This window comes from Mobula birostris, chromosome 6, assembly GCF_030028105.1.
Source record: "Mobula birostris isolate sMobBir1 chromosome 6, sMobBir1.hap1, whole genome shotgun sequence".
Lineage (NCBI taxonomy): Eukaryota > Metazoa > Chordata > Chondrichthyes > Myliobatiformes > Myliobatidae > Mobula > Mobula birostris.
The window spans coordinates 131,124,738-131,152,613 of record NC_092375.1 but is presented as its reverse complement, the minus strand read 5'-3'; the positions used below and the strand labels follow the sequence as shown (position 1 = coordinate 131,152,613).

The 27,876-nt window shown below is 43.5% G+C and overlaps 1 protein-coding gene across 6 annotated transcripts in view; it reads right to left on the bottom strand.

The window, feature by feature from the left end:
• The window catches only part of adam23a (ADAM metallopeptidase domain 23a), a 163,621-nt gene that overhangs the window by 102,414 nt on the left and 33,331 nt on the right, over window positions 1–27,876 (bottom strand). For all 6 annotated transcript variants that reach the window (XM_072261324.1, XM_072261327.1, XM_072261325.1 and 3 more), the window contains exon 4: window positions 1,463–1,526. In XM_072261324.1, the coding sequence (XP_072117425.1) occupies window positions 1,463–1,526 (64 nt within the window). The remainder of the gene's footprint in view (window positions 1–1,462; window positions 1,527–27,876) is intronic.

Here is a 27,876-nt window from a genome sequence, read left to right as displayed (position 1 = left end):
CTGTCGTGAAAAGTTTTTAAAAATATCTGTGTTAATAATGAGTTTCTCCCAGCAAAGGTGTCTTATCAATTACAATGTGCTTCCGTTGCAAATACTGTACCTCAAAGGAACTAATTGTCAACCCAAAGTATTGAAGTAAACAATGAAGTTGTAACAACTGAAACTGTATTGAATCACCTGCTGTTACCTTTGATCTTCAGAGTATAAGAATGGGATGTACCTTGCGTTTGTAGGGTGGAGGAAACTCTACACAGAAGGTCTCCATGAGAATGTCTGCTTGTCATGTTGAATAAAGACTTTCAGTTCCACACCTCCAGTGACTTTGATCATAGTCTTAACACACCCCCCCCCAACTTATTACAATATTCCCTCCTGACAGGATGAAATAAGTCATAAGTGCCCAACCCCATCCCCATATCCCATTCACCCACTGACCCTGATGAAGAATGAACTCAGACACTGCCCCAACTCATTGGGAAATCACAGCGCAGTCTTTCTTCACACAATGAGGAATGGAAACTTGCAATTGTCCCTGCCAACCCTTTGAAAGTGGGAGTGAAAGCTTGGGGCGGGGGGGGGGGGTACAGTAGTGGTAAGAGGACTTAATAGGACTGGGAAGTAAGAACTAAACCATTATGGACGTGAGATTCAGACCAATCACAGTTGTGACAGAAACTAGCCCTTCAGCCCACCAAGTCTGCGCCAACCATTGGCTACCCATATCCTCTAATCCCATTTTATCCTCCCCATATTCCCATGAGCTTCCTTCGGATTCTACCACCCATCTGAAATGGCTAATTAACCTATCAACGCTCACATCTTTGGGATATGGAAGGAATCCAGAGCATCCAAGGGGGAACAGGGAAACTCAACACGGACAGCAGCAGGGGTTAGCAGCGAACCTGGCTCTTTGTCACCGTGAGGCAGAGGGCTCTACCCACTGAGATACTGTACCACCGTGAATGACACAACAAAGTGAGGAAGCTGAATGGGGTACTCTTGTTCCTCGGTTACCAAGCAGTGCATTGGCACAGTTGTTAGCTTCCAGCCCAACTTATCCAGCCATCATGTCCCAGTTCCATTCATTCAGACTTTCAGACTCGCTTCTCCCTGCACCTTGCCCACCTTTATAGGCATCCGTTAGTCTCATGAGACCATGGATTTGCACCTTGGAAGATTTCCAGGGCGCAGGCCTGGGCAAGGTTGTATGGAAGACCGGCAGTTGCTGCAAGTCTCCCCTCTCCACACCACTGATGTTGTCCAAGGGAAGGGCATTAGGACCCATACAGCTTGGCACCGGTGTCGTCGCAGAGCAATGTGTGGTTAAGTGCCTTGCTCAAGGACACACACACTGCCTCAGCCAAGGCTCGAACTAGCGACCTTCAAATCACTAGATGAACGCCTTAACACTTGGCCACGCGCCAACACCTGCCTACCTTAGAGTAATTAAATTATGGCTTACCTTTGAAAGAAAAACCTTTTGCTTTTCATAATGTATTTCCTTGTAATCAGAGGACAGGAGATTACTGTAGGGAAAGAGAAGAACATAAAGTAGTTATGAGAGAAATGGTCACAGCCTCTGCTGATTGAACTGCAATGACTTATACAAGGCCACTCATTACATTGAATATCAAAGGTTATTCACTGCTAAAGAAACACCTGAAATTTAGTGGGGGGGGGGGAAACACCACAGAGACTGGAAATAGCTATTGGCTTCTGTAGAGAGTAAAAAAAACACATTTCAGGTCAAAGAGCCTTCATCTGTTCTGCTAAGCCTATAAGAAGTGGTGGATACAGCCAACGTTATCACAGGAAAAGCTCTCCCCATCACTGAGCACACTTCCAAATAGCACTGCCACAACAAAGCAGCGCCCATCATCAAAGACAGCCACCACCCAGGCCATGTTCTCTTCTCACTGCTGCCATCAGGAGGAGGTGCAGGAGCCTTAGGTCCCATACCACCAAGTTCAGGAAGCTGTTACACTTCAACCATCAGGCTCCTGAACAAGCGTGGACAACCTCACTTACAACAACACGGAACTGATCACTCAACACAACCTATGTGGACTCACTTTCAAAGATTATACAACTCATGTTCTCAATGTATTTTACATTCATAATATTATGATTTGTTTTTTTGTTTATTTTTGCACAGTTTGACTTCTTTTCCACATTGGTTGCTCGACAATCTTTGTGTGTAGTTTTTCATTGATTCTGTTGTATTTCTTTGTTTTACTGCAAATGTCTGCAAGAAAATGACTCTCAGGGTAGTATTTAATGACAAATATATAGTTTGATAATAAATTTACTTTTGAACCTTGAGGTGTTTCCAATATTCTCTTCTTTACCTTAACTTGTCGTAACAACTGCACGGAGAAAGAGTGAAGCAGACACAAGAGACTGTTGATGCTGGAAAGTGGAACACGAGCTACCTGCTGAATGAACAGCAAGTTGAGCAGCGTCTGTGGGGGGAGACTAAAAACTAAAATCATGCCTCAGGAAAAAATGACACACAATATTTGTGTTGGTGTAACACAGTTGTGTCTTTTTACTGGTAGAGATTTTGAAAAGTCCCATTATCGTTCTCGCTCCACCCCATAATATAATCAATTCTCTGAAAAATTACTACTGTGCTCTATATGCTTCCAACACAATTATAGGCAATGAAGCCTCAAATAACTTGTCGTAGTGGAAAACATTATGCCATGCAATCGATCCTCTTGAAGCCATTCTTGATATTTGTCATCCCTTAAACTTCATAACAACTCAAGACAAGTGAGGGCATTATGTCCCTCTCCTCCTACATCAGTCCTACTTCTCAACTCCGGGACCATGACCTTGTGTGCTTTAGCGAAACTAAACATGAAGAGTCCTTCAGCTCACAAACCCTCTTTCAATTTCCAGGTATGCATAATTCAGTGGGAGAAATACGTTCCATCAACTCTCTCTAACCTTTATACCTGCCAGCTTAAATCGATGCTCCTGGTCTCCCTCTGTAAGTGAAGTCCCTAATCATAGGCACATTTCCAGTAAATCTCTTCTATCATCTTCCATCGCACCTGATGCCCACAGTCAAATACAATGCTTCAGTCCAAACTTGATCATTTTTTTTAAACTAAGGCTTATATTCTTATCAGAGATCCACCATATCTAGTTCAACCATTTCCCCATAATTGGTCATCTGTGCCTTGGTGAGTCAAGTACTTGTCCATGTTGTGAGAGTAACTGCCTCCACCACCTTCAGCAGTGCATTCCTGATACCAATCATTTGATACCAAGATACCAGATACCAAGAATTATCTTATTTCTTTCATACAAAAGAAACCCTCTCACCCCACCACCCTTAAGTGATGTAAATCCAGTGCCATATAGTTCATACAGTGTTGGCACATGGCCAAGTGGTTAAGGCGTCGGTCTAGTGACCTGAAGGTCACTAGTTTGAACCTCAGCTGAGGCAGCGTGTTGTGTCCTTGAGCAAGGCACTTAACCACACATTGCTCTGCGACGACACTGGTTCCAAGCTGTATCGGCCCTAGTGCCCTTCCCTTGGACAACGTTGGTGGTGCAGAGAGGGAAGACTTGCAGCATGGGCAACTGCCGGTCTTCCATACAACCTTGCCAAGGCCTGCGCCCTGGAAACCTTCCAAGGAGCAAATCCATGGTCTCATGAGACTAAATGATGCCTAAAAAAATAGTTCATACAATTCCTGAATATTTTCTTTCAAAGATTCTACAACTCAAGTTCTCAGTATTACTTATTTGTATTTTTTGGTTGTATTTGCAGTTTCACATCTGGTTGCAATCACAACATGCTTATCTCAGCAATCTGTCCTTCCATCACGCCCACCTCCTTTGCTTTATCTTGATACCATACTTTGTATATCTACTTCCATGCCAATTTTGTTGAAACACATCATGATTATGCAAGACTTGATTAGATTTGGCCAGGTACTTTGCAAAAGAGAACTGTAATAGCATTAGTGCACTCTAAATGACCAATAATGTGAACAGGATAACATACAGCAACATTCCACAAACAACCTTCTCTCCAGTTTGAAATAAAAGATCGCCCCCTCCTTAGTGCAGAAGAACAGATGCGATATCTCATCATTCCCTATCGTTGCACAATGCTCCAGTGAGTAGAGCCTGTCCTCCAGAGCTGTGTGGTGTTCCCACGTTCGCCCTGTGACCCTGTAGATTTCCTCTGGGTTTCCAACCACATTCCAAAGATAGGAGCCAAATTAGACCACGCAGCCCATTGAGTCTGCACCGCCATTCCATCCTGGCCGATCTATTACCCCTCCCAACCCCGTTCTCCTGCCTTCTCCCATAATCATTGACACCCTTACTAATCAAGAACCTATCAACCTCCACTTTAAATATACCCAATGACTTGGCCTGCACAGTCATTTGAGGCAATGAATTCCACAGATTCACCACACACTCTGGTTAAAGAAATTCCTTCTCATCTCTGTTCCAAAGGGATGTCCTTGTATATTGAGCCTGTGCCCTATGGTCATAGATTCCCCCCACTATAGGAAACATCCTCTCCACATCCACTCTCTCTAGGCCTTTCAATATTCTATAGGTTTCAAAGAGATCCCCCTCATTCTTCTAAACTAGTACAGGCCCAGTGCCACTAAATGCTCCATATACATGAACCCTATCATTCCCAGAGTCATTTTTGTGAACCTCCTCTTGACCCTAACAATGCCAGCACATACTTTCTTAGATAGGGGCCCAAAACTGTTCGCAATGCTCCAAATGTGGTCTGACCAATGGCTTATAAAGCCTCAGAATTACATCCTTGCTTTTATATTCTAGCCTTCTCAAAATGAATGTTAACATTGCATTTGCTTTCCTACCACCAACTTAACCTGCTTTGTCAAAGGCAGGTCGTGCCTTACTAGCCTGATTGAATTTTTTGAGGATGTGATGAAGCACATTGATGAAGATACAGCTGCAGATTTAGATTAGATTAGATTATGAGGACACACAGACCTCTTTTATTGTCATTTAGTAATGCATGCATTAAGAAATGATACATTATTCCTCCGGTGTGATATCACAAAAACACAGGACAGACCAAGACTGAAAAACTAACAAAAACCACATAATTATAACATACAGTCACAACAGTGCAACAATACCATAACTTGATGAAGAACAGGCCATGGCACAGTAAAAAAGTTCAAAGTCTCTCGAATGTCCCACATCTCACGCAGATGGGAGAAGGAAGAAAACTTTCCCTGCCATGCCCGACCACAGTCTGACTCTGAGTCGTCCGAAAACTTCAAGCTCTGATCAGCCCTCCGACACCGAGTACCAAGCACCATCTCTATCCGAACGATTCGATCTCAGCCTCGGTCGCCAGCAGTAGGCAAAGCCGGGGATTCTGGAGCCTTCCCTCCAGAAGATTCTCGATCGCCCAGTAACAGCAGCAGCGAACCGGCGTTTCAGAAATTTCTCCAGATGTTCCTCTGTGCTTTCACGTCTGTCTCCATCAAATCATGTAGTGTATATGGATTTTAGCAAGCTATTTGATAAGGTACCCCATGCCAGGCTTATTGAGAAAGTAAGGAGGCATGGGATCCAAGGGGACATTGCTTTGTGGATCCAGAACTGGCTTGCCCACAGAAGGCAAAGAGTGGTTGTTGACGGGTCATATTCTGCATGGAGGCCGGTGACCAGCGGTGTGCCTCAGGGATCTATTCTGGGATCCCTACTCTTCGTGATTTTTATAAATGACCTGGATGAGGAAGTGGAGGGAGGGGTTAGTAAATTTGCTGATGACTCAAAGGTTGGGGGTGATGTGGATAGTGTGGAGGGCTGTCAGAGGTTACAACGGGACATTGATAGGATGCAAAACTGGGCTGAGAAGTGGCAGATGGAGTTCAACCCAGATAGGTCAAATATGATGGCAGAATATAGTATTAATGGTAAGACTCTTGGCAGTGTGGAGGATCAGAGGGATCTTGGGGTCCAAGTCCATAGGACACTCAAAGCTGCTGTGCAGGTTGACTCTGTTGTTAAGAAAGCATATGGTACATTGGCCTCCGTCAACCGTGGAATTGAGTTTAAGAGCCGAGAGGTAATGTTGCAGGTATATAGGACCCTGGTCAGACCCCACTTGGAGTACTGTGCTCAGTTCTGGTCGCCTCACTATAGGAAGGATGTGGAAACCATGGAAAGGGTGCAGAGGAGATTTACAAGAATGTTGCCTGGATTGGTGAGCATGCCTTAAGAGAATAGGTTGAGTGAACTCGGCCTTCTCTCCTTGGAGCGACGGAAGATGAGGGGTGACTTGATAGAGGTGTACAAGATAATCAGAGGCAGTGATCGTGTGGATAGTCAGAGGATTTTCCCCAGGGCTGAAATGGCTAGCACGAAAGGGCATAGTTTTAAGGTGCTTGGAAGTAGGTACGAAGGAGATGTCAGGGGTAAGTTTTTTTTTTTACACAGAGTGGTGAGTGCGTGGAATGGGCTGCCGGCAACGGTGGTGGAGGCGGAAACAATAGGGTCTTTTAAGAGACTCCTGGATGGCTACATAGAGCTTAGAAAAATAGAGGGCTGTGGGTAAAGCCTAGGTAGTTCTAAGGTAGGGACATGTTCGGCACAGCTTTGCGGGCCAAAGGTCCTGTATTGTGCTGTATGTTTTCTATGTTTCTATTCTAACCTTTAGGAAATCCTACACAAGGACTCCAAAATCTCTCCGCACTTCTGATTTCTGAATTTTATTCTTTCCACCAAAGTACATGGGCATACATTTCCCTGCACTATATTTCATCTACCACTTCTTTGCCCATTCTCCCAATCTGTTTAAGTCCTTTTGTAGATGTCCTACTTCCTCAACACTACCTGCCCCTCCAACTATCTTCATGTCATCCGCAAACCTGGCCACAAAGCCATCAATTCCATCATCCAAATCGTTAAGACATAATGCTTAAAGAAAGTGGTCTGAAAACCTGACCTGCGAAATACTACTAGTCACTGGAGCCAACCAGGAAAGGTCGACCCTTTATTCCCACTCTTTGCCTCCTGCTAGTCGGCCAATCTTCTATCTATGCTGGTATATTTCCTAATATCATGGGCACTTATCTTGTTTAGCAGCCTCACGTGCAGTACTTCGTCAAAGACCTACTGAAAATACAAGTAAACAATTCCATCGACTCTTCTTTGTCCATCCTGCCTGCTATTTCCTTAGAGAATTTCAACAGATGTGCCACGTAAGTTTTCCCTTAAGGAAACCCTGGTGTCTTTGTCCTATTTTATCATGTGCCTCCGAGTACTTTCCAACCACTGAAGTCAGGCTAAATGGCCCACAATTTCTTGTCCTTTGTCTCCCTCTCTTCTTGAAGAGTGGAGTAATATTTGCAGTTTTCCAGTCCTCCAGAATATTGCAGAATCTAGTGATTCTTAAATTATTATTACCAATGCCTCCATTATCTCTTCAATCACTCTTTGAGAACCCTGGAATGTTGTCTATGTTGTCCAGGCGACTTATCTACCTTCAGACCTTTCAGCTCCCCAAGCACCTTCTCCTTTGTAATAGCAACAACATTCACTTCTGCCCCCTGACACACTTGAATTTCTGGCATACATTCCAAAGACATGCAGGTTGGGTGACTAATTGGCCGCTGCAAGTCACCTGTAATGTGTAGATGATGGAAGAACCTGAGGGTGGGGTAGTGTTGATGGGAATGTAGAAAGAATTAAAAGTGAGATTAACATGCATGGCTTCAGGTCAGCAGACACATGGTGGGCCAAATGGTCTGCTTCCCTGTTGGGTATGACTATGACACAGTGGTCATGCACAAGAGGTCACTTGGCCCATTGAAGTTGTGCCAGCTCTTTGGTACAATTCTATAATGATTCACAATCTCCAGTCTTATCTCAATAGACCACAAAAAAAAAATCACCTCTTGAAAAATTACTAATGATTGGTATAAATGGTTTATTATTGTCACATGTAACAAGAAACAGAGAAAAGCTTCTGTGTGCTATCCAAACAAATCATTTCTTGCACAAATACATTGAGGTAGAACAAAAGGAAAATAAAACAGAATGCAGAATACAGTGTACAACTTGAGGAAAAATTGCAGTGCAGGGAGACAAATTAGGTGCAAAGGCCATGAAGTAGATTGAGAGACCAAGAGTTCATCTTTATCATACGAGTCTGAAGCTGTCCTTAAGCCTTGTGCCTTCTGCCCAACAGGAGAGGGGAGAAGACAGAACTACCAGGGTAGGAGGGGGCCTTGATTATGTTGGCTGCTTTCCTGAAGGAATGGGAAACGTTGATCTCTCATGCAATGTAAGTCAGAATGACTTGCTGTGTGGAGAAAAGTTTCCTCACATTACTTCGTTAAATATGGTCACTATTACACCTCTGTTTGTGGGAACTCGGCTGCTATACTTTTCATATTATAGTATCATTAAATGGTGGTAAAGCACCTTGGCTAGATATAGGGTAGGTTGCTGATTCAATCCTGGCTTTTTGGCACATAACCCCCAGGATGGAGGAACACTGTACTATTGGGGCTTTCATCTTACAGACTGAACGCTAACCCAAGGCCCTATTCTGCTTTTTCCCATGGATGTAAACGATCCCATTTTCCTTTTCCCAAGAATAAGTACACTTTCATGATTTATCCTTTGGGCCAATTACCAGAAGATGCTGAACTGAGAAAGTCATTAACCTAAAAGACTGATTTTCTCTCTCTTTCTTTACTGTTGCTGTCTGACCTGTTATGCATTTCCAATTTTCCCAATTTTTGCTTACATTTCAGAGGGTGTGATCTATATGGATTTTAGTAAGGAGTCTGAAGACTCCTGTCCCTCCTCTGAAATAACTTCTTACCCTCAGCCAACAAATTTCTGAATGGACAATGAACCCATGTACACTACTTTATTTTTTTCTTTTTCTGCTCTCTTTTGGTTTATATATATTTCTTCTTGTAATGTAAGTTTTTCTTATTATGTACTGCAATATACTGCTGCTTCAAAATAACACATTTCATAACATATGCCAGTGATATTAAATGTGATTCTGATTGTGGGACTATACCATGCACGTTAGCTCTTCTATATGTTACTATAGTGAGCTCAAGGTGTACCACCACTCCTAGACCAATCTGAGACATGGTGAGGTGCTCAACATCAAAACATGCTCCATCTCTTCCTTGCCTCACTTGACCAGGAAGTGGTTCATAACTATCTATCTTGGTTTTCACCACCCAGTGTTCTCCGCCAATAACTGAGGGAACTCTACAACCCCACAGTCAGCAGGAGAGGGAAATGGCAAGGATTTGCATGGACAAAAATCTCAGGTTTACTGAACAGCAGAAGCAGGATAGCATCTCCAACTTAAGCAGTTTGATTGTGCATCCAACTAGAGCCCTAAAGAGATGCATAATTCCTTATGGACTAACTGATAATTCTTCATCACCAAGATACAACTATAAATAGCAAAAAAAAATGACCAGCCCTGCTCTATGCGTCCCTTGTTGCTCCCTTCAGCCACAATTCGCAACTCTATTAACTCCCAAATAACCTGAAGGAACACAAACCAACCCCCTCCCCAAATGCAAGGAGCAGCATAGTGATTCTATTCTGCACAATAGTGCATCTGATAGAGCCACTGTCTCACAGTGCCAGAGACTCGGGTTTGATCCTGACCTCAGTTGTGCCCACGAGGAGTTTGATCTTCCTCCCTGTGAATACCTGGGCTTCACTCAGGTGCTCCAGCTTCCCCACCCAGCCCCCTCCCCACCATAACCCAAACACACACAGGTCGGTAGGCTAATTGCTCACTGTTAATTACCCCTAACGTGTAGGTGAGGGGTAGATTCAGGAGGGAGTTGAGAGTGTGGGGAAGAATGAAATGGGATGAGGGTAAATAAGTGCTTAATGACCAGTATTAGCTTGGTAGGCAGAAAGGGCAGATCCCAGGACTCACAATGAAGATCTTTCAAACAAGGTTGTAAATACCTTGTTCTTCTACTGATTTCCCTAAAGTGGATTTTGAACACAATTCTTGAGCCCACTCATCACCCCAAGCAAAACATGGCTGACAACCCTGTGGATCTCCCGACTGGGGAAAGCTAGCATGGCTCTACCAGCGTTTCACACCCAGAGAGGGTGGCCGTGCCAGGGCTGACTGCAGTGAAGCAGGTGATGCCAGCTGCTGCAGCACGTCTTCCTTTAGGCACCACTGACTGCCTCAGCACTGCCAGGTTTAAACACAGTGGCTCCACTACCACAAGCTAAAAATAACCCGGCCAGTCACAAGCGGGCTTCGCTCAGAATTGCTGCATGAGTGTATTTTTAGACATTTAAATTTCTGAACTCTGAGTTGTATGACTAAAATAGATCTGACACAAGGGAATTTAAGTGAAACAAGCATCTTCAGATAGCCGTACTAAAAAATCTGTACATTTATGAAATGCCTCGCAAGCTTCCTCGTCCAACTATTTTCAGCTGCAGTGCTGCACTGCAAGGACTAATTCAGCTGTTGATTTCGCCCACCATGAATCCACATTTGCAGTTGTGATGGGTAGCCTTTGCCGATTTCAGGAAAGAAATGTCAGCCTGGTCAACGCCGGTACATAAGGAGGTCATCAAAATCCCAGAAGGACTGATGGGACCTCGCCCTACAGATAAGGATCCTCAGTAGTGGACAGACAAAGCAACACAGATCGATATATTTATTAATAATCACAGAGGTAGCAGGATGAAAATACACCACAGTGAGGACAGAGCACAGAAACAAGCCACGTGACCGGCTGACCCCAACAACTCATTTACTCCAATCCTACAATAATCCCCTTTTTTGTGTATATTCTCCCCGTTTTCTCATCAACTCCCCCTACCCCTGATTCCACCATTCACCAATGCACTTGGGGTAATTCACAGTGGCCAGTGTGGGAGGAAGTCAGAGTGTGCAGATGAAACTCATGCAGTCAAGGGAGAGCAAACTCCATGCAGACAGAACTGGAAGTCAGGATCGGACCTGGGTCTCTGGGTGAGGCAGCAGCTTAACCAGCTTCGCCACTATGCTGCCAATCCAAAGAAATTCATTTGCATTTACGTAGCACCTATCTGCCATTAACATACTGTAGAAATGTTGCACACACAAAATGCTGCAGGAATTCAGCAGGTCAGGCAGCATCCATGAAGAAGAATAAAGAGTCGATGCTTCGGGCAGAAACTCATCATCAGGACTGGCAAGGAAGGGGGAAGAGACCCATTCCCACCTTTCGATCTACACCCTTCTCTACTGCTACAATGAGGACACTTTCAAGTTAGAGGCGAAACAACTAATTTTTCGTTTGAGTAGCCTCCAACCTGTTGGCATGAACATCGATTTCTGGTAATTTCTCCTCTCCCCCCTTCTCTCCTTTTCTATGACCTATTCTGGCTTCCCTCTTTTTCCTCCTCTTCTCCTCGTCTGCCTATCGACCTTCTCCAATGCCTCTCCTCTTCCTTTTTCTTCCATGGTCCACTCTCTTCTATCAGATTCCTTCATTTTCAGCCTTTTACCTTTTCAAACTATTACCTCCCAGCTTCTCACTTCATCCTCCCTTCCATGCATACCTACCTTCCCCCTCACCTAGCTTCACCTATCACCCTCCAACTTACATTCTTTCTCTTACCCCACCTTTTTATTCTGGCCTCTACTCCCTTCCTTTCCAGTCCTGATAAAGGATCTCATCTCAAAACATCAACTCTATATTCCTCTGCATAGATCATGCCTGACCTGCTGAGTTCCTCCAGCATTTTTGTGCGTGTTGCTCTGAATTTCCAGCATCTGCAGAACCTCTTGTGTAGAACTACTGCGATTGGAAATTCACAACCAATTTGCACAAGGTAAATTCTAACAGACAGCATAATATACAATGGCTAGGTTACCAACTTTAATGATTTACCAAGGGTACGCATTTTCCACAATCAAAACACCCCTGCCTATTTAATGGAGTAGTCCCATGGGATCTCCTACATGAATCCAAGAGTCTTTATTTTAAACATCTCATCAATGAAAGCACAGGTGCAGCACCTCAGAGCAGGTTCGTCACAGGAGTCTGAGCATCGGGACAAAAACCCACAACTTCCATACTGAGGCTGTAACTCCCTGATAGAAGCCGGGGCACAACTAATCTGACATGGTCTACAATCATCAAATGGCCACTGAGCCTCGACTTAAAAATCTGCTTCTCCTCTGTTTTTAAATTATTAAAGAAAACGACATGCATTTTTGAATATCTTTGGAACCTTGGAACATTTGATGCTTCTCAAAGTCGCTACTGCATTGCGCAAACCACCACTCCCATAACACCGGGCTTCTCGACCCTCTGATCCCTGAAGAAAAGGAATGGTCTCTCCTAATGCAAGCAGAACTCAGACCAGCTGGTGACTTGGGGCTCGAACTTCTGTGAAACAGATGAGGAATGCTAAGACTGATTGCCTGATTACTGCGCATTTGTTACCCAGACTAACATCTTAATTCCTGTGGTCAGCATTTCCAGTCTTTAGTCATAGTCATAGTCATACTTTATTGATCCCAGGGGAAATTGGTTTTCGTTACAGTTGCATCATAAATAATTAAATAGTAATAAAACCATAAATAATTAAATAGTAATATGTAAATTATGCCAGGAAATAAGTCCGAGACCAGCCTATTGGCTCAGGGTGTCTGATCCTCCCAGGGAGGAGTTGTAAAGTTTGATGGCCACAGGCAGGAATGACTTCCTATGACGCTCTGTGTTGCATCTCGGTGGAATGAGTCTCTGGCTGAATGTACTCCTGTGCCCAACCAGTACATTATGTAGTGGATGGGAGACATTGTCCAAGATGACATGCAACTTGGACAGCATCCTCTTTTCAGACACCACCGTCAGAGAGTCCAGTTCCATTCCCACAACATCACTGGCCTTACGAATGAGTTTGTTGATTCTGTTGGTGTCTGCTACCTTCAGCTTGCTGCCCCAGCACGCAACAGCAAACATGATAGCACTGGCCACCACAAACTCATAGAACATCCTCAGCATCGTCCGGCAGATGTTAAAGGACCTCAGTCTCCTCAGGAAATAGAGACGGCTCTGACCCTTCTTGTAGACAACCTCAGTGTTCTTTGACCAGTCCAGTTTATTGTCAATTCATATCCCCAGGTATTTATAATCCTCCACCATGTCCACACTGACCCCCTGGATGGAAACAGGGGTCACCGGTACCTTAGCTCTCCTCAGCCACTGGCACTTTCCCTAAGTCCTGAAAGCTGTGCATTTAGTTCAGATCTCAATCACAATAAGGAGGAAACAGGTGTCCTCAATTTAAGCCATACCCATCTCCCACCAATTGGCCTGTACATAATGGCTGTACATAGTGGTGGGAGGGGGGTTGGTTAAGGGAGTGAAAGAACAGAGAACTGAACCAGACCTTTTGGCCCTTCAAGCAGTTCTGACCATCGAGCACCCATTTGAACTAAACCTGTACTCAACACATTTTCTCCTCACATCTCCATCAACTCCCTCAGATTCCAGCACTCATCTCTACACTAACAGTTACTCATTGCAGCCAAAAATATTGACCAATCCACTATGCCACCACAAAAAGAGGAAAATAAAAAGGTTAAGAAGTGCAGAGCTGACGTTTAGATCAAAATGATTCAATATGCAAGGTGCTAAGCTATTTCATTGACTTGTCTCTTCATCTGAACAAACATGTTTCGCTTGCCACAGATTCCTTCAGGAAGAAACGTAACTGGCTGCACAGGAGCCATGGGGATAACTGCATTCTCAGTTTGGGCAGTCACATCACATCAATTCGATACACTGAATTCTGACTGCCTCTCTCAGATTCAAATGCAGGGGCTGTGTTTGAACTGGAAGAGCGGAGATGATCAGATCAGACTAACTCTGCTACTACAGACTCAAATTACAAACCATTTCAACAGCGACGGTTACAGTGACCGCCATGTAAATTTGCGCAGCAACCCTCATGTTGAGTTGACGTGGCAGGAGACTGATGATGGTCTATGTAGAAGAAGCAGTGTTCCACTTAGGTGTCAGTCAGGCACAAGAAAGGATTCCATTTATATATCACCTTGCAAAATCACAGAATCCCAAACTGTGTTATAAACAATTCAATAAGAGCAGGACACAGCTGAGTGTCTCGCAGTGAGCAACTCACCTCCTGATACCCCAAAGCTTTTCCTCCACCCACAAAGTACATACGAGTTTCATAATGGAAAACTCCACTGGCCTTCCATGCATGCAGCTCCAATACTAGTCAAGAAGCTCGATGCCATTTCCTGGACACAGAGGCTCTGGTCGACACTCCATCAATCAGGCTAAAAATTGGGGCATGTTGCCTAATGCACTCACCCGCTCTACCTCCCCAACCTACTTGTAATAAGGACAAGTGCAGCAAACAGATGGGAACTAAGTCACCTACATGTTTCTCTCCAACTTACACACTGTGCTGCCTTGGAAATTATCTCTCCTTCTCTATCAGCAACTTGGAACCCTTCACCAGAGAACTGCAACGGTTGATCAAGGCGGCTCGCCATCCATTCAATGACAGCTAGTGATAGACTATGAATGTTGGCCTTGCCAACGGCCCCCAAATTCCAAAAAGAATCAAGCTAAAAAGCAATAACAGCTATCCAGCAGCAACATAGGAGTGCTGGAGATAAGAGGAATAAATATTGGCTAAGTGTGTGGAGAGAACTCCCCTCTTCCTTAAAATAGCACAAGATCAGTGACATTAGGACGAGGCATAAGATCCAAAGGAGAGTTTGAACCTGCCTCCAAAGTAAGATCCAGAGGCTCAATTTTTGAAGAATTAGTACTTTCTCCTTCTCAGTAATAGAAGAAATGAACAACACTTCAAATTGCCACAGAGGTTGATCACATACTAACACCAACTCAGGTATAGACCTACACAAACTATAGTATTGAGATGTAAAGGCGTGAAATAAAAAAGTCGAGAAAAGAAGAGGCAGAAGAATAAATTGGCAGCTGACACAAGTGATGTACTATCTACGTTTTAATAATAAAACAGTTTTCAGAGAGCTGGTGGGACCAAGGACCAAAATAAAGGCACAGCACAAAGCTGAGTTACCAATGGATGGGAGTGCAGCAAAGAGATGTTCTCCAGTGATATTGTTAACAAAGTGGTTGGAATATTGAGTGAGATTAATATATTGAAAGGCCATGTACGAGAAACCTTAGTGGGATTGAAAACAGGGAAATCACAGCTATTTTGTGAAGACCTTCTCCAAGACAGGAGTCAGGACCTGGCTGACTGTTAATTTCCGCATTCCACATATAGGGAATGAAACAGGGCAGGTGACAGAAGTTTGCGTTGGGGAACACTTTGCATCTAGTGATCACAATGCTGTTCGTTTCAAATATGGAAAATGATAGGTTTGGTTGAGATTGGATGAGTTGAGATTCTAAACTGGAGAAATGCCAGTTTTGATGGAGGATCAGGCTGTTTTCTGGCAAAGGTATACTTGGTAAGTGGGAGACCTTCAAAAATCAAAATTTGAGAGTACAAAGCTTGAATATACTTGTCAGAATAAAAGGTAAAGATAACAGGTTTAGGGAAACCTGGCTTTCAAGAGATATTGAGGCTTTGGTTAAGAAAAAAAAGAGATACATAGCAGGTATAGACAGGTAGGAACAAAATCAGGAAGGCTAAAAGAAGGCATGAGGTTACCTTAGCAGACAAGGTGAAGGAGAATCCCGCTGGATTCTACAGATATGATAAAAGCAAAAGGATTGCAAGGGACAGAATTGGTCCTCTGGAAGATTGGTCCTTAGATGGTAATCCATGTGTGGAGCCAAAAGAGATGGGGGAGATCTTAAACTGATTTCTTGCATCTGTGTTTACTCAGGAGATGGCCATAGAGTCTATAGAAGAGAGGCAAAGCAGCATCGACTTCATAGATCCTACACAGATTACAGAGGAGAAAGTGTTCGCTGTCTTGAGGCAGATTAGGGTGGATAAATCCCCAGGCCCTGACAAGGTGTTCCCTTGGACTCTGTGGGAGGCAAGTGCAGAAATTGCAGGGGCCCTGGCAGAGATATTTAAAATCGTCCTTAGTGACAACAGAGGTACGGGGGATTGGAGGATAGCTAATGTTGTTCCACTGTTTAAGAAAGGCTCTAAAGATAAATCAGGAAATTATAAGCTGGTGAGCCTGATATCCATAGTGGGAAAGTTATTGGGACCAATTACTTGGGACCTGCGGGAAAGGCTTTCTAAGGGACGAGATATATGAGTATTTGGATAGACATGGACTGATTAGGGATAATCAGCATGACATCGTGTGTGGTAGGTCGTGTCTAACTGATCTTTTTTTTTTGAGGAAATTACAAGGGACATTGATGAAGACAAGGCAGTGGATGTTGTCTACATGGACAATATGGCAAGATCCCGCATGGGAGGCTGGTCAAGAAGATTCAGCTGCGTAGCATTCAAGATGAGGTAGTAAGTTGGATTAGACATTGGCTTTGTGGGAGAAGCCAGAGAGTGGTAGCAGATGGTTTCCACTCTGACTGAAGGGGGGTTGTGATCAGTGGAGTGCTGCATCAATCGGTGCTGGGTCCATTGTTGTTTGTCATCTATATCAATGATCTAGATGTGGTCAACTGGACACCAGGATTGGGGGTGTAGCGAACTATCAAAGCTTGCAGTGGTGTCTGGACCAGCTAGAAAAATGGGCTGAAAAATGGCAGATGTAATTTAAAGAAGAGAACCGTGAGATGTTGCACTTCAGTAGGACCAACTAACACAGCAAACGTCAGGGCACTGAGGAGTGCTGTAAACAAGGATATCTGGGAATACAGGTCCAAAGTTAATTGAAAATGGTGTCACAGATAGATAGGGACATAAAGAAAGCTTTTCGCACACTGGCGCTCATAAATCAAAGTACTGAATACAGGACATGGGATGTTATGTTGAAATTGTATGAGATATTTGTAAAGCCTACTTTGGAGTATTCTGTGCAGTTTTGGTCACCTACTTACTGGAAAGATGTGAAGAAGGTTGAAAGCACAGAAAATAAAATTACAAGGACGTTGCCAGGAGGACCTAAGTTATAAAGTAAGATTAAATAGGTTAGGACTGTATTCCTTGGAACATAGAAGACTGAGAGGAGATTTAGCAGAGGTGTACAAAATTATGAGGTGTATAGATATGCTTTTTCCACTGAGGTTGGGTGGGACTACAACTAGAGGTCATAGGTTAAGGGTGAAAAGTGGAACATTTAAGGGGATTGTGAAGACAGACTTCTTCACTCAGAGGGTTGTGAGAGTGTTGAACGATCTGCCAGCAGAAATGGTGCATGCGAGCTCAATTTGAACGTTTGGATAGGTACATGGATGGTAGGAGTATAGAGGGCTATGGTCCCAGTGCAGGTCAATGGAAAAGGCAGTTTAAATGGTTCAGCACAGTCTAGAAGGGCTGAAGGGCTTGTTTCTGTGCTGTACTTTTCTATGACTCTGTGACTCTAAATCAGTATTTCATAATTTCTTATAAACCAGCAGGCTATTTGGCCCAGTAAGTCCCTGCCAGCTCTCGCAGCAATCCCATTACATTAGGCGGAACAAGGCATTTGACCCCTGAAAACTGCTCACAATTCAATTCAACACAATCATGGCAATTTATTGCAGGCCTAACCTCTTTGGTGCCAGTTCCCACTGCTCTCAACTCCCCATCTGAGGAATATTAGCAGACATTCAATAGGCTAAATGTTGTAGCCTATTGCTAATGCTAAATATGGAACTATGGCAATGTTGGGTAGGCCCGCAGCCCTGCATTTCACCATGTCCATATTCCTTTGTGTGCTCACTCTAACTGCCTTTTATTTATAGTCTTTAAGAACAAAGTTCCGCATCCCGTTTCTAACTGCCTCTTTTAACCCATCAACCAGATAATCTCATTTATAGTTCAACCCCAGGGCAATCTTGACCTCACCCTATCAGAGAGATTTCCTTTGTCCTATCCATCTCTCTATTGAAGTTTGATACAAACTTGGTTTTTCTCTTTCTCTTTGTCTCGGTTCTCATGGCGGGCATGGTCTTGTGGGGTCAACAACTCCTCTTTCCATAGATGCTGCTGTTAAAACTTACTTGTGGAATGACTGAAACCCCCAAGCCAGTGTCCAATTCCATTTTAATTAATTTGCTGTTCACCTCTGGTGAAAGCCATATTGCTTTTCTATTGCTAGTTTTCACACTGTAAATCTCAAGGTTACTCAGCTCTGTGTCACTCCCATCATTATCAGACTTTTCATCAACAGCATACAGGTTAGGTCTTTCATTAAAACTGCAAACTTGACTTTCTATCTTTTTCTTTTTCCCGTGCAGTCCATTTATTTCTGTCTGCTTGATGTGTTCTTTGTATGTGTTCTACTTCGTTGCATTTTCTGAAAGTTTTGCCCTTAAACCTGTATTGGACTGGTCTATCTGAGCCCATCACAACAGTGACACAATTTGTTCGGCCAGGCAGGTTTCTGCTAGACTTTACAATTTTGTTCACACTCACATTCATTCCTGACTGCAACGCAATTGTGTCCCTGGCTGCTGCTTCCATTGATATAGCGATTTCAACTGCTCTGTTAAATGCAAGTTATGCTTCAGTTAGGAACTAATTTTGAATGCTTTCTTGTAAGATTCCACAAACTAAACAATCTCTCAGTGCATCATTAAGCGCCCATCACTGAACTGACAATGGTCATACTATCCCTTCAATTCAGCCACATCAGCTGAAATGAACTCTCCTTCCTTTTGATTCCACTTATGAAACCCAAAATGTTCTGCAATCAACAATGGTTTTGATTCTAAATATTCCTGCATTACTTTCATGATATCAGCAAAACTCATTCTGGCTTATCTGGTTGGAGCAGTTAAACTTCTAAGAAAACTGCATGCTTTTCCACCTATTACACTCAGCAACACTGGCATTCACCTCTCATTGGCCTTTTCATTTGCTTCAAAATACTGCTGAATACATTCAGCATGCATCATCCAGTATCTGTTGTCTTTCTTTCTGATGTAACCAGTCATTTCTAATTTTGTTATTAAGACCATAAGATATAGGAGCAGAATCAGGCCATTTGGCTCATTGCGTCTGCTCCACCACTCCATCGTGGCTGATCCAATTTCCCTTTAAACCCCAACCTCCTGCCTTAAATATACATAAAGACCTGGCCTCCACAGCTGCCTGTGGCAAAGAATTCCATAGATTCACCACACAGCACTCAGTCTTTATCAACCTGTCAATTATGTGTATTTTCTGCCTCTCTCCCCTTCTGAAGAAACACGTGCTGTGCTCTTTATTTTAACTCTAGCGTCTCTCCCACCTTTGGGAGGAAAAGCACGCTGTGCTTCAACAGGCTGATAGTTGTCAGGTTCATTTTTAAACTTCCTCATCTCCATTGTTATGTTTAGTAACTCCAGAAACCAATCGAAAGAAAAACACAGGAGCCCAGGATATGGGCCTACTTACTTTTCTTTTAGTGGGTCACTCACATATCATGTGGTGGCGTAATAACGTATGCTATTCATGTACTTACCCATAATGAACTATGTCAATAAAAGATGCTTAATCAAACAATATATTTACAGAGAGGGTCTCCTCTGGAGAGGGTCCAGAGGAGGTTCACAAGGATGATTCCAGGAAAGAAAGGGGTATCATACAAGGAACGTTTGATGGCTCTGGGTCTGTACTCGCTGGAATTCAGAAGGATGAGGGGGGAATCACATTGAAACCTTTTGAATCTTGAAAGGCCTAGACAGAGCAGATGTGGAAAGGATGCTTCCCATGGTGGGAGAGTCTAGGACAAGAGGGCACAGCCTCAGGATAGAGGGGAGCCCTTTCAAAATAGAGATGCGGAGATTATTTTTTCAGCTGAAGGATGGTGAATTTGTGGAATTTGTTGCCACATACAGCTGTGGAGGCCAGGTCGTTCGGTGTATTTAAGGCAGAGATTGATAGGTTCTTGATTAGACATGGCATCAAAGGTTACAGGGAGAAGGCCAGGAACTGGGGTTGAGGAGGAGATAGGAAAAAAAAGGATTAGCCATGATTGAATGGCAGAGCAGACTCAATGTGTCAGATGGCCTAATTCTGCTCCTATGTCTTATGGTCTTATAATATTACTCAAATATTGCTGAAATATTAAATATGCTGCATCACCCTTCCTGAAATAAGTCTTAAAAAATTTCATGTATTGCTATTACTCTGTGGCCTCAGTTTACAGCTTGGAGCCAACCAAGAGGTACAGATCCTACTAAACTCTCAAAGAAGTTTATTTTCCAATAAGATAATCTCTCAATTGCCATTTGTTTGTAAGGAATATAGACTCAGTCCACATGAAGGACAATACCTCATGAATCAATCCAACATGGCTGGCTATCCACATAAACCTTCTGCTGTCGTATTCTCTAACTCTGTATTCTCCTCAACATATTCCTCACCAGCAACAAACCGGAAGAGACTGCACCCTGTCTTCCACATTAGAGCTCTGATTTAGTTTATTCATCGCTCTGGGTACCAAACATCGATCCCATGGCACGCCACAAGTCATACTTACTGAGCCAAATGTACTTCTTTTATTCCTACTCTGCCTGCCCTGTCTGTGTATCAATCCATGCTAAATATCCCTTCTTCAAAACTAGAAGTCCTCATTTTTGTCACATACTGACGAATGCTTTTCTGAGTTATTTAGCATTCTCTATCTACCCAGACAAAAATCCAGATTTGTCAGTTTCTTTTCCACAAATTATGTTGGCACATAAATTCTGATTTTCTTCATGCATTATTGCCAACTACATTGAGGGATGCTGGCAATTTGCTTCCTCCTGGTTAAAGGCAGACCTCTACCAGTGTTGTGGCTCCTGGTCTCTTATCTCATGTAGCAGGGTGACTTGCTATACCTAGTCTGAGGTAGTCCCTGGCTTATGCAAGGGTTCTGTTCCCAAGGACTACCCTTAAACCAATTTTCTGAATAATTTCTACCAAAACCAAGATAAGGACCTGTTTGCATCAGAGTCCGTTGTGGCAATTTAAATGTGCAGGAATAATGTAGCTGCACACTGAAGTGGAATCTGCCAAGTACATCACTGGTGTATCCCTCCCCACTACTGGTAGCATCTATACATGGCACTGCCTCTTGGAGACAACAGAGATTCCCATCATCGAGCCATGCCATTTTATTACAGCTACCATCGGACAAGTGGTACAGGAGCTTTAAGTCCCACACCAGGTTGAACAACAGCCATCTCCCTTCAACCAATCTGTTCTTGAACCATCTGCGCTACTTTAGTGGCAACACTATGGTCACTTTGACTGGTTTACGTTTTTCCTGTAAACGTTGTGCATTTAATGCTACGTGTCTGTGATACTGCTGCAGCTAAGTGTTTTATTGGACAAGTGTGTACATGTACTTGTGCCTCTCCTTTCTGATGTACCAGCTTCTTTTCTCTCAGTACCTCGTCACACTACCATCCGCTACTACAGCTATTCATCCTATAATTCTACACATACTTCCTATTCTTTCCTTTCATCAAGTATCTTCTCTGTTCACCCTAACACTTGTCATAATTAAACTAATGGAACATACAGTACTGTGACAAAGTCTTAGGCACATACATGTAGCTTGGGTGCCCAAGACTTTTACACAGTACTGTATATCAGTTAAGTAGGAAGGTGACTGGGAAACAGAAATAACAGTACTTAGCTTTGTAGTAGCTCAGTGGTATTAAATGTTATTTGGTAACTGGAAAGACATAACGTACAGTATTGTGCAGAAGTCTTAAGTACCCTAGTGCTTTACAGTATGCCTCAGTACCAATGAACACCCAAAACATTTATTACCTGTCAGGCTGACAAAGTATTTACTGACCCATGTGTAAAGTCAGATTTCAACAAATCAGGTCCCTTGTAACCAGGAAAGCCTCAGTATTTTGTGGTTTAAGGTGATTCCCACTTCCCCCCACCTGATAGTGTGGGAATTGGTGATGGCAAAGTCATTAAATGTTTGATCAATGATCTTCCTTTCATCCTTAGGTTAGCCTTCCATTCCGCTGGCAACTCCTCAATTAGCAAGCAGTAAAATTGGACGAACATTCTGGTCTTTAGTGGTACACGCTGGGAACATTTTCCTCCAACCTATCCTACTGATATACTTGTCAATAATCGCATCAACCAACAGAGACAGTTTAATCATCTCCTCTTGACATGCAATGGCATTACCATTATCGATTTTCCAAACATCAGCATCCAGGACAGGAAATACTTATATGGATGTTCTAGTTAAACTGTCGCTGTAAATGTAGGTTAAGTGGCTGGGTATTCCATGATGAATAATTCCCTCCCCTGACTACCTTCTATGATCTGTCAGGCTTGTAAGGAATGTAATGTAGTACCCTCCCAATAACCAGCATCTCGAGCTTGAATAACGCTCAAACTCAACACTAGCAGGGTGAAACAGCCATTTCACTGACACATCATTCTGCACCTTCTGCCATGCCCACTCACTCAAGATAAGCATGCACCCAGGCTCCCACAACAGGATTTTCCAGACTGAAGGGTGGGGTCACTGGGACACGGAGATCACGACTGTGAGTAAGATTCACTTCAGTGCTGGTTAACAGTTCCAACTTGGGAACAAGTCACCAATCCTGCCAAGGCTGGGTCAAGATTCTGGCTCGCTATCAGCCAGCAACCACAGAAAGCAGTGACTCCATGTAGCCATCCATTATGGTCAGGGATAGTGACAGACTTGCCAACGATCAGCATCAAAGACAAACCTTAGGCCAGGTCAGAGCAGCAGCACTGATCCAGTGAGTACATGATCCAACCTAATCCCATTGTCACCATTGGAGGGCAATGCTTCTCTGCCCAGTGGGCAGTCTGCCACATACAGTCCATCCATACCTTTGCTTCAGTGCAAGTTGTCAATACATTCCTACTATTGCCTCCAACGCAACCTTGACCACTCCTCCATCAAGTCTTCAATCCTTGTGTGCTGGCTATCCAAGCTTTTCCTTTGTAAAGCATATAAGCAGGAGCAAACACAAACCCATTTCTTCACTGTTCTGCTGTAACAACTGATGCCACAACAGCCTGTGATCAATGTTAACAATCAGATTCAAATGACAGGTGTTTTTTTACTCTGTGGAGTGGCATCTCCATTTGATCCCAATTCACTGCAGATCTTGTAGGTATTACCCGAATTTCCGCATTCTCCACACGTCGGAAGATTGTGGGTTCAAGTCCATATTTAGAGCCTCGAAATAAGAGATGCTAATGTAGTATTCACCCAGAGGTGTTAAATGTCTAATGAAACAGTGAACTGTGATGTTTTTAAGAGATGTAAGTGCTTCCATTACACCTTTTAATAGAGCAGAGTGGGGAAGCTGTTGTTGCTATTAATCCATAAATCTACTGCACTAAAACAGATTGGTAGTCATTATTTGATACTGGTATGCAGAATTTAAACTATGCACAAATTTGCTAGCATGCAAGTACACTGTCAGGCTCAAATGTTGCGAAAGGTTGTACATACACATCTTGTCTTGCAGGCATTTTTGCATAAAAACCATCGAGGTATTTATACATTGGGGCAATAATAGTTGAGATCAAAGACTCAGAATGAGAGAGCAGTGAAAGATTGATAAGCATGCCCATCCTTCAAAAGTATTCACAAGTTCATAATATCCACAGCAGCACAGCTACTGCCTCATAATACCAGAGACCAGAGCTCAATTTTGACCTCAGCTGCTGTCAGGGAGGAATTGTAGGTTTGCGTTGTGATTGCGTGGGTTTCCTCTGGGTGCTCCGCTTTCCTCCCACATCCCAGACGCGTAGTTAACTACAGTTAAATATCCCAGATTGGTGGGTGAGTGTCAGAATCTGGGGAGCAGTGATTCAGATTTATTTATCCAACGTGCATCAAAACAGAGTGAAATGTGTCATTTAACTTAACAACCGACACCCCCGAAGATGAGCTGGCGGCAGACACTCCAATTTTCCACAGAGCTACACAGAACAAAACAAGGAGGAAACAACATCAGCAGAAACAAACTCCTTTCTACCCTCCCACCCCTGCACATACAGTCATTTAATGATGGATGCTGTCTTTTTGAAGTGTCGCCTTTTGACGATATTCTCCACGGTGGGGAGACTAGTACCCACGACAGAGATGGCTGAATTTAAAACCCTCTGCAGCTTTGCTGAAAACGGTACAATGGCCCCTCTACACCAGACAGGCATGCAACAAGTTAGAATGCTCTTCCACAGCATAGCTGCAGAAACATCTGCCAGCCTTTGGTGACATAACTAACTATTAGTTTGTTCCTAACTCAGGACAAAGAATCACATTTAGAAAATGAAAGGGTGTCCCTGCATGGAAATTCAATGGAGGGAATTTATTGAAATACTAAATGTTGTTTGATCTAAGAATACTTGAAGGCAAGTGTAGCAAAGGTGCAAATATACATTTCATATTTTACATGTGCGTGTGTGTGTTTTAATTGACAGTGACTGGCATTTGACCTTGTTAATACAAATGGATTCTCATTTAATGAAATACATATTTTTTTCAGTTTTGGATATTTCCCCCCTAGAAAAGTTAACTTCAGTAGTTCATAGAATTCTGTTGTATATCGAAGTGTCTGGTTGGATACTGTGAGCCAGGAGTTTGGATAATGGCTGTAAGTCAATAGGGCAACTCTATCCAGTTGAACTCTTGCAGGCGAGCATTGACTTACTTGGTTAATCATTTCTTTCAATCAGTGAAGATTCAAAAAAAAATGTTCCCCTCTTCAAAACATGGACAAGCTGCTCATTTGATTCTCTGTGTCTAATGTGACATGGCTGCTAAATTCAGACTCAGATTTATTTATTACATTTACACATTAACAAACTGTCAAATGTGCCATTTGCGTGAACAACCAACTCGCCCAAGAATGTGTTGGGGGCAGCCTGCCAGTGTCGCCACACATTCGAATGCCAGTACAACATTGCCACAATGCTTGGCAGAACATACCAACCTACAAAGCGCTAGCAGTGAAACAGATCCTCCCCCCCCCCCCCCCCCCCCCGGTTCTCTCACCCACCCACACAGTCTTCTGACCCCAGGTCAGCCTGACTTTGGTCCAGGCTCCGTTGGCAGGCTTGCAGAAAATTATGATGAAAGAATAGAAAAAAAATAGGATTAATCTGCATTTGTTGAAATGGATGTTTGACAGTTGGGGCAAACACCAAGGTGAAGGATTTGCTTTCTCTCTGCATGACCCTATAAACACAAGATCAGTTCAATCAGTAAGACACAAGAAACTGTAGATCTTGAAATCTAGAGTGAGAAACAAACTAGTGATGAAACTCAGTGCTCAGAATACAAGGGTGTTCCTTTAAGCAGGATAATGGGGTTGAGAGAGATTATACGGGGGGGTGATTGATAAGTTCGTGGCCTAAGGTAGAAGGAATCAATTTTAGAAAACCTAGCACATTTATTTTTCCTACATTCACACACTTAGCCCAGCAGTCGTGGAGGATACGAATCTCTTCTTTATAGAAATCGCGTCTTAGACCTCCAGAAAGTGGTCCACAGCACGGGTGATTGATAAGTTCGTGTCCTAAGGTAGAGGGGGATGAGTTATTAATTTCAAACTTTCTGCATTTTCATTCAAAGAGTTGAACTGCACGTGCATGTAACGAGAGCTGTATACTCATCTCTTTCTACCTTTGGCCACGAACTTATCAATCACCCCTGCTGTGGACCACCTGGAGGTGCAAGACACCGTCGTTACATGCACGTGCAGTTCGACTCTTTGAGTGATAACGTAGAAAATTTGAAGTTAATAACTCAAATCCTTCTACCTTAGGCCACAAACTTATCAATCACCCCTGTTGTGGACCACTTCTACAAAGAAGGGATCCGCATGCTCCACGACCACTGAACTAAGTGTGTACAAGTAGGAGGGAAATATTAGCAGACATTCAATAAGCTAAACGTTTCTTCTACAAAGAGATCCAAATGCTCCACGACCGCTGGACTAAGTGTGTACAAGTAGGAGGGGAATATTAGCAGATATTCAATAAGCTAAACGTTTCTTCTACAAAGAGATCCAAATGCTCGACGACCGCTGGACTAAGTGTGTACATGTTGAAAAATAAACGTGCTAGGTTTTCTAAAATTGACTCCTTCTACGGTAGGCCACGAACTTATCAATCACCCCTCGTAAATCAGTAGCGTAGTGGTTTGTGCCACACTATTACAGTTCAGGGCGTCGGAGTTCAGAGTTCACTTCCAATGTCATCTGTAAGGAGTCTGTACATTCTCCCTCTGAAATGCCTGGGGTTTTTTTTTCTGGGTCCTTCAGTTTCCTCCCACAGTCTAAAGATGTACCAGTTAGTAAGGTTAATTAGTCATTGTAAATTGTCTCGTGATTAGGCTAGGATTAAATCGGGGGTTGCTGGGCGGTGCGACTCAAAGGGCTGGAAGGGCCGAGCCCACACTGTATCTCAATAAATGAGTAAATAATAAATCAGCCATGATGGAGTGATGGAGCAGACCCGATAGACCAAATGGCCTAATTCTACTCCTACGTCTTATGATTTGATGGTTCAAACTGTAACTGTGGAGGCCAAAGGAACAGTCAGTGCTCAGGTCCTGACCCTGCCTCAGGACTGAGCGTGGATGGGAGATGGACATTATCAAAGTGATGACAGAGAGTGGTGAGACAGTGGCTGGTAGACGACAAGTGGAATCAGGCAAGGTGGGGGACAATGGGCAGAGGAATCGGTTCAATGTCGTCGTATGTACAATCCACATCCGGGTCTGCTGGAAGCCGAAGGTGACAGCCTGTCTTTGGGATGGAGGATTGAGTATGTGCACGGGTGGGAGGAGGGAACAGGGGTTGTTTTGCTGTAATACAGTACACACAAAATGCTGGAGGAACTCAGCAGGCCAGGCAGTGTCTATGGAAAAAGAGTAAACAGTCAACATTTCGGGCATAGACCCTTCATCAGGACTGGAAAAGAGAGCTGAGAAGTCGGGAGAAGCAGGACTCTGACAGGAGAGGGTAGAAGACCATGGAAGAAAGGGAAGGGGGAGGGAGCACCAAAGGACATACACGTGATAAATAAACTTGAATCTTGAATTAGCGGAGAAAACACTTTGTAAAGCTAAGGTTGGCCTGTGGAGCAGAGCAGCCAGAGTTTCTGTTCACCCTCACTACCAGTGCAGTCAGGCAAGACAAAATGATGCTCAAAGATCAACTTCCTTACTGAACAGTGGCTGGTAGCCAGGTAGATGGTTAGAGAAAAAAAAAACAAAATGAAGCATTTCAAGTGCAGTTAAGTAAAGGCTCCAAGGGCCTTTCACAGTTGTCAGAAGCACAGGATGGGAGAATCAAGCCCCCAAATTGCAGACTGACTCAGAGTTACATTTGGACCATAGCTCAGGCCTGCTGAGAGACTGCAAACTCATCATCCTTTTCACACCAGATGTTTGCACTGTCTGCAATGAACATAACAGCAACCACAACATCTGGAAAAGCCTTGAGGGGGCAAAGCTGTGAACTAACGACAGGATATGCTGCGACAGCAGCTCCAGCAGAGCTTGCTGCCAACTGCAGATTCAAGGGCCGAAAGGGTTTCACTTCCCAGCTGGTGGCTCTGTCGGATATATCCAGCTCGTGCACAGAACAGTGGAGTATGCTGGCGGTTTGATGTTTATCCTTAGAAGCTTTTCGTATGATGCATGGCTCCGGGGTTGTACACGTAATGGGTTTTCCCCCCACTTTTTCTGCTTAGTAGGGTTTTTGTTTATTATCACCAAAATTTTTCAATCTTTAAAATAAT